The sequence below is a fragment of the Xyrauchen texanus genome, chromosome 17 (assembly GCF_025860055.1).
Source record: "Xyrauchen texanus isolate HMW12.3.18 chromosome 17, RBS_HiC_50CHRs, whole genome shotgun sequence".
NCBI classification, from domain to species: domain Eukaryota; kingdom Metazoa; phylum Chordata; class Actinopteri; order Cypriniformes; family Catostomidae; genus Xyrauchen; species Xyrauchen texanus.
The window spans coordinates 33284487-33291901 of NC_068292.1; the positions used below are offsets into that span (position 1 = coordinate 33284487).

General features: G+C 37.3%; 1 protein-coding gene across 4 annotated transcripts in view; it reads left to right on the forward strand.

The window, feature by feature from the left end:
• The window catches only part of LOC127658170 (thyroid hormone receptor-associated protein 3-like), a 22740-nt gene extending 15684 nt beyond the window's left edge, over window positions 1–7056 (forward strand). For 3 of the 4 annotated variants that reach the window (XM_052147311.1, XM_052147313.1, XM_052147314.1), the window contains 8 exons: window positions 1–490; window positions 662–831; window positions 2045–2156; window positions 2318–2402; window positions 3157–3344; window positions 4084–4246; window positions 4331–4471; window positions 5381–7056. The exon at window positions 1–490 is cut by the window's left edge. In XM_052147311.1, coding sequence (XP_052003271.1) covers window positions 1–490; window positions 662–831; window positions 2045–2156; window positions 2318–2402; window positions 3157–3344; window positions 4084–4246; window positions 4331–4471; window positions 5381–5635 — 1604 coding nt within the window. In that variant the 3' untranslated portion in view covers window positions 5636–7056. The remainder of the gene's footprint in view (window positions 491–661; window positions 832–2044; window positions 2157–2317; window positions 2403–3156; window positions 3345–4083; window positions 4247–4330; window positions 4472–5380) is intronic. The other variant, XM_052147312.1, reaches the window with a different exon arrangement.
• The last annotated feature ends 359 nt before the right edge of the window (window positions 7057–7415 follow it).

Consider the following 7415-nt stretch of genomic DNA (forward strand, 5'->3'; position numbering starts at 1 on the left):
GTCCACAGAATGGCCCACCTTTTGTGCATGAAGATGGTGAGGAAGATGATGAAGAAATGGAGATCTCTGATAAGATGAGAGACATGGAAAACAATCCTTCCAAAAGCAATGTCACACTGTCCGCTCGTGAAATGTTTGAGGAGCGAATCAGGAGGCTGCAGGACATGGCTTTGGATGATGAGCTGGAAGCTCTTCTACTCTGCCCTAAACAGGAAAGAGCAGCAAATATCTTAGCTGCTCTCTGCAAGAGAGATCAGCTCAGTGCCATGTTCAAGGACCCCTCCCTTGAAAAGCTCTTAAAGGTGAAACAAAAGGAGAAAAGCACAAGTGATTCCTCCTCTAAACCTGTAATGCTGTCTAAGAGGAGCTCTGAGATCCATGAGCAAGAGATGTTTGTGGTTATGAGCGAGGAATCCCCACCAAGGACTTCAGCGAAAAGAGGAACTGAATTCAGCGTGAGGATGGATTCTCTCAGCGATGACATGTCAAGGTTAATGTTTATTTTTCTTTTCATTTTCCTTTCAAGATCCTACAAATATGATATCACATAGCAAATATCTTGAAAATGAAAAGATATTTCCTCTCTTTTCTAGTTTTAAAGTGCCCTACCATTGCTACAAGTGGTTGTCTATAATTATAGGACCATTGTTTTGTTTGGTAGGTCATCTGTTTTGACTAAGGAAAGACAGAACCTTCTGGAGTTTTTGCACATTGATAAAAAGGATTGGGAGTTTCATTCAGTCCTTCAGCATCTTCAGAATCGGCAGTCAACCAGGAGCCCGTCTGAGCTGTTTGCCCAGCACATAGTTTCAATTGTGCATCACATTAAAGGTATATTAAATTTCGTCACCTATAGATTCTGTAGGGTCTGTAAGGTTGTTGGAGTTGTTTGGTACACTGATTCAACCATCATTTTATAGAGGAATTTCAAAAGACTGAATACATTTTTCAGCAATAGTCAGAGATTAAATCTATGAAAATAAGTTCCAGCTTTCCAAAAAGTTTTTCATTTCTCAAAAAGAATAAGAGGCCACATTAATGTGGTCATATCTGTATCTTAAAGGAGACCTATTATGCCCCTTTTTACAAGATGTGATATAAGTCTCAGATATCCCCAGAATGTGTCTGTGAATTTTCAGGTCAAAATACCCAAAGGATAATTTATTATACCATGTTGTAAATGTCTCTTTTTGGGTGGAATCAAAAACTCTCTTTAAATGTAAATGAGCTGCTGCTCCCCGCCCTGATATAGCTCTGGTCTCCGTGAATACAATCAGAGACAATGGTAACTTTAGCTGCGTTAGCCGTAGAATTGAAATTCGGAAAGGCGATTTGCAAACATTCACAAAATATAAAGTGCAATACTTACATCTTCAGGATATAAAGCTGGAACACGAACAGTTGGTACTGATCCATGCTTGAGAATAAAAGAATTCGAAAATCCTGCTTTATATTGACACTCATTCACAAAGCAGTCCAGTGTAAAATGATTTGCACAAATATACACACATTTTTGTATGTTTTGGGGCACATTTCCTTCAAAAACAAAACTTGTATACTGCGTCTTCAGTGGCTCTGATCCCGGGAGTACATGAAGACTCTTATGTTCACTTTTACAGCCAACAACAAAACACTTATGACACTTATGAAGCTGAGATATTCTTCTTCTCACTGTATCTGCTCCAGCATGGAAAAAAAATGGTGGATTGTGAGTAGATCACTCAGGGGAGGATCTATGATAATAGGGTGGAGTCCGTCACAGTCATGGGCGAGACCATTAGCAGAAACAAAAAAAACATTCATTTTGGCACTGTTTTTGATTAATAGAAATATAAGAAAGATGGGTGGGTGGACTTTTAACATTGTAGGGTGGTTGTGTACACACAATTCCGACTCACATTTATGTACAAAAGTGAATATTGAATAATAGGTCCCCTTTAAAGCTTATTTGTTGTCTTTTTTATGACTTTATTGAGTGTACAATAGGCACATTTTCTAATTTTGTTTTATTTTTTCTCATTTTTAATTTTATGTCCTCCCACAGCTCAGTATTTTCCTTCCTCTGGAATGACCCTAAATGATCGATTTGCCATGTACCAGAGAAGAGCTGCTGAGAAAGAATTCATGAAGCAGAGAAAGAGTCCAGAGATACACAGGTACAGAAATTTAGGGACAACTTCCCACGCTGCTTCTTACACACACACATGAGTAATTTATTTGTTTTTACCGTTTCTAAGGATGTATTCCAAAGACTTAATCCTCTTTTAAAGGAGGATCCTTATATGTCACAATATCTCTATTCACCTCTTTTCCACAGGAGAATTGATGTTTCTCCCAGTGCTTTTAAGAGGCACTCTCTTCTGTTTGATGAGATGAAAAGCTCCGTGGAAAACAGCTTCAAGGTGACCGAAAATTTTGAAATATGACGTATTATGGAAAAGAATGCTGCGCAAGTGATCCAACCAAAGCATTCTTAGGCTTCCTTCTGTCTCTAAGCTCCTGTTTCTTCTGAGAGAGGCATAAAGTCCAAAAGTGAGATGAAAAAAGAGGTGCATTCAGGTTGTTGTGTTGTAAATGCCCCCACAACATTTGATGGTAACCTTTTACTATGGGTACACGCCTACCTAAGGCAGTTGAGTCAAGAAATCTGAGGTCAGAAATGGAAGTGACCAGTTGTCCCATGTCAGATCCATTCAAAGGACTCTAAACAAATGTCATAGTAAGTATTCCTCTTCAAAGCCTGCAAAGAACAAATGAGGGAACTTTAGGCCAAGTAAACACAACATACTTTCATCAGTACCAATGAAAGTAATTCTGCTATGGTCCTATAATGTTTCCTTACAAAACATTTTGTACTTCACTATGTAATTTTTGAGTGCACAAAATGAGAGGAAATCAAGTTCTTTGATACAGTTTGTGGTCTGTCCATTTCTGAGATATACTAGTTAGGTAACCCTTTAAGAAGCCCTGCTAAATCCTAATGATGTCAGATTCATTGCTATTGAAATAAGAGAGGCTCTCTTCCCTTTGCATGGTTAAGTCAACTGTTGCTGAGTTTGTCATTTTGGTCCAGCCCCATACAATGCTGCATGAAGCTAACAGAACACATCGATAACCGTCATCTGGCCACAACGTCTCTCTTTCGCCTCATCACAGGTTGATGGGAAAAAATCAAAAGGTGATTCAGTGGACCTTCGCCTGGATATTGAGCGTAGAAAGAAATACATGAGTGGAAGGAGTGATCACAGGGAAGAAGAATATGGAGGAAGAGTATCGAGGGAATCTACAGAGTCATGCAAGGAAATATCCACCAATAAATCCTCAAAGCACCATGAAAAATTGAAGTAAGCTGCCTGGGAAAATAATGGAATTCATGCTGTGTTCTTGTCATGTCAGAATTGCTGAAAATAATTATAGGATATTAATTATAGGAAATAGCAAACATTTTTACACATTTTAATGTTTAACATTCAACGTTTTAACATGACATCATGATTTTACATCAAGCGGGAGACCTCACAACTTTATAAAATTCTGTTTCAAATTTGCATTTACGAGTTCCACAAAAATATTTTTTATTGATCAAATTAGCAATTATGGTAATTCTGACGTAAAATTAACAGCAGCTCAAGTGCTGGAGGCCCAACTGGTAAAATGTGCTTTAAATCTGAACTGCCATGTCAGATTCCAGCTAATAAGCTAATCTTTGATTGCATTACTTGGTTAGATTTGTTTGGAGATACAACATCAACAACTACTCTGAGAACTAGAACTAATGTTCTGAGAAAATTCTGAGCAAATGGCCAAGATCATAACTCTTGCCTTGATAATTGATCGAAATTTAGCTTAAAATTTGTTTCCAATTTAGAATTTATTAAAATGCCTCAGTCTCGTTTGTATGAGCTAGTTGGCAAGCAAATAAGCTGTTAAGGCAATCTCGAACATGTACACAGTTTATTGGCCAGCACATGATGAAAGGACAATCAAGGTTGACACCATTGATCCAATCAGTTTTTGACATTGGATTTAGGACCAGTCGACCAAGACTGCAATAACCAACTGCTATGTTATTTTATTTCTAAGAAAAAGCAAGACAAAACGGGAGCGATCTCAGTCAACCTCCTCATCTTCCTCTTTATGCTATGAAGATGAGTCTGAGACTAAAGTAGAGGGCTTTCACAAAGCCCGACTGGGATTTAGAGAGTATGGAGAGTCCATGGAGAGAGGACGGGCACGGGGAGGCTTTGTAAGTCTTGAGCCTTCTTGAAGAACAAATATGTTTTTGTTTATTGCTTTGGCAATTGCGGTTACCATATGCTTTTGCACACAGCAGCTCAGAAGGCGTGGTAGAAGTTGGAATAGAGGACATTTCCATGGAAGCAGTAATGGCAATGATGCACAGATGAACATGTCAGCGAGAAATGAAGACTGGGTCCCAGAATACACTACTCAAAGCAAGAAATACTTCTTGGTATGATATGGTCTTTATAAGCTCTTATATTGCAATCATGCAAAGCAGTTTCTGAGCATCTTATTAAATGATTTAAACTATTCATACAAGGGACTAAATACGAAAACAAACTAAATTGTTTGCAGAACTTGGGAACAAAATCCTTTTCATAACCGGTTAATTTTGTTCCAATCAGTTTTTCATGAAGACCAAAGGCGTTATCACAGTACATTTTCACAATTACATAACTTCCTGTTGCCCAAAATAATGAGCCTTCTCTCTTAGTAGAATGTATGCATGTGCTTTTATTCAGAATTGATTTTGTTTATAATTCGGCCCGCAAAATATGACGTTTAGACCAAACGCACCCATGCAGTGTGTGCATGCATGCAGGAGAGAGATATTTAGACTATTTGTTGATTTTAGGTGGCCAAATGAATACCGTACTTGAAAGATTTTTGGGGATATATTTAATATTAAGAATACATTTATTCCTTGTTATGATTTCTATCCTAAAATTTACCCTCATGGGAAAAAATTGTATCACTTATTTTCGCTTATTTTGAGTGAGACAAGTAAAAAATTTGGAGCTTGTTTTTCCAGACCAGGTCCCTTGTTTCTCTTGTGAGATCTTGCAACATTGCAATTGGTATATCACCCAACCTTAGCACTGAGTACAATCATTCAACGTCATTTAGCCCCTGATTTAAACCCCTTAAACTAAAGCTAGAACCTGGGACACCTAAACTCTTTTAGTTTTTCTTATTACCAGGAAGTTGATTGTGTGCAGTAGTATGACGTGGATCAGTTTTGTCATGCAGTGTAAAAAAGCTCCAGTCAAACTTACAACTGTGCTACATGCTTGAAAAGAACACTTGATTAGTTCATATTTCCTTTGTAACCCCTTCTTTTGGAATACTGTCTTTGCAGCACAGTGAAAGAGATGGTGACGGTGAGAGGAAGTTTGAGACACGAGGGCGTGGTCATGCCAACATTCTTCGTGCAAAGGGTCGTTTCATCCTCAGGAGGGCCACCAATGCCAACAATACAAATTATACAAGCCCCAAATGGACTCATGATAAGTTCCAGGCCACTGATGATGAGGGTGAACAGCTAGGAGAGGACACAGAACTGGACCACAAAAAGAAGGACAGTGCTGGGGTCTCAGCCAGAATGGAGAAATGAGGATGACCACCTGACTTTTCAGAATACTAACAGAACAATGAGATTCCTTTCAAATCGACAGGACCTGGCTGTCTTCACATTGTCAGCTATTCACTTGGTGGAATAGATATTGGAATGAATATAAAACTTGCAGCAATAATGCATCCAAAACTATTGAATAGAAAACAATCAATCCTTTTTGTTTGTGTGTGTGTGTGTGTGTGAATGCTTTTTTCATTGTATTGCATTTAATTATGCTATTTTCATGAGGTTTTTACTAGATTTTTTTCTGTGTGCAGTAAACTTAGAATGAAGTGGTGATTTGGGTAGACATTTATTCTGATAAAACAGTTCGACGTAGATTTCATTGTTCATATCATTGTTTCTATGTTTTTTTTTTGTCAATGCAAATTGGCACACCTAAACACAAACAGACATGCATTGATATTTACGTTCTAAACTAAACGTTCTAAATGAAAGTTTGAGAGTTTTTTTTTAAGTTTCATCTAATCCTGCTGGTCACTGCTGTGTACTGAGAGCATAAATGGCTGTTTTTCTTACACTTGCAACAATTTTTCCAGCATCCCTTCACCAACAAAACTCCACATATATTTTCTATAATTAATTTCTGGTGGAACTTGGACCTTGAGTCTTGTGCTTGAGACATGCATTGCAAGTCAACCCTGCTTTACTTTTTTTCACAAGACTATTAGAACATGCAAACTTATGAATGTCATGCACTGCAAATATATAGAGCCAAATATAAAGGGTTAGGTGCCTTAGAGATGCCATAGTGCTTTAAGAGTAGAATACAAGCGTAGAACTGCTATGATTGGATATTATTGCTGTGTGAATAAAATACAGCTGTTTTAATAGATGTAAATATTTATGTTTTTTTGAACATATTAAACTCTGAGACCCTGTGACCTTGCATGTCTGTTAATAGAAATAAAGATGAAGAATGACTTGTGTGCATGACCCTAGCTATGGGACCAAACTGCAGCAGGTAAACATTCAGGGGGTGGGGGGTAGATTCACTCAACCTTAAAACTGAAGAAAACAAAATGTTGCTAAGTAAAGATTACATGCACTTAGAAATGTTTTGATTGAAGACTGATTTCATGGGGTTTCACTTTTAGACAATGTGTTGTGTGCATGCAGTTTTATTATGAGTTGTATGTGTCTTGTCTTCAATTTTAATGCCTTTGTTCTAAATGATATGCACTTTCTTTAGATGGGATAAATAATTTGGCATCTTTTTAATAAAAGGGTGATTTAATGTTTTTGGAATTTGTTGAAAGTGAACAAAAAACCTTCAAACAATTTGCATTCACGCGCAAAAATTGGATTTACTTGTCTGGGTTCTCGTTTGCTCTGCTTCCAATATACACATCTTGACTGAGGTTTATATACTTACTGAAATACTTTATTAAAAAGTACAACAATTTGACAACTGTTTGAATTCTCATTGATTATACTGAGAAGGGACCTTATTCGAATGGTCTCTTAAATTAAACTTTAGTGTAGCATGTCCCTTTAAAACTGGTCTAACTGGCTCTAAATTAACGCTTTTAAAGTTTCAGTCATACAGCCATCATTTATCTGTGATTACATCTGTTCAGAAGAAGTAAAGGGTGGCGTGGACCGAAAAAATAATGTCAACATTCATTCATTTTTTTACATTACAATCCTACAAAATCATGGGTTAAATATTTACATATCAGGGTTTTCCTTGGATTCTTTCCTTGTATGTATTTTCTTTTTTGTCTGTGACACGTGACAACTTGACCAGGAAGCTCAT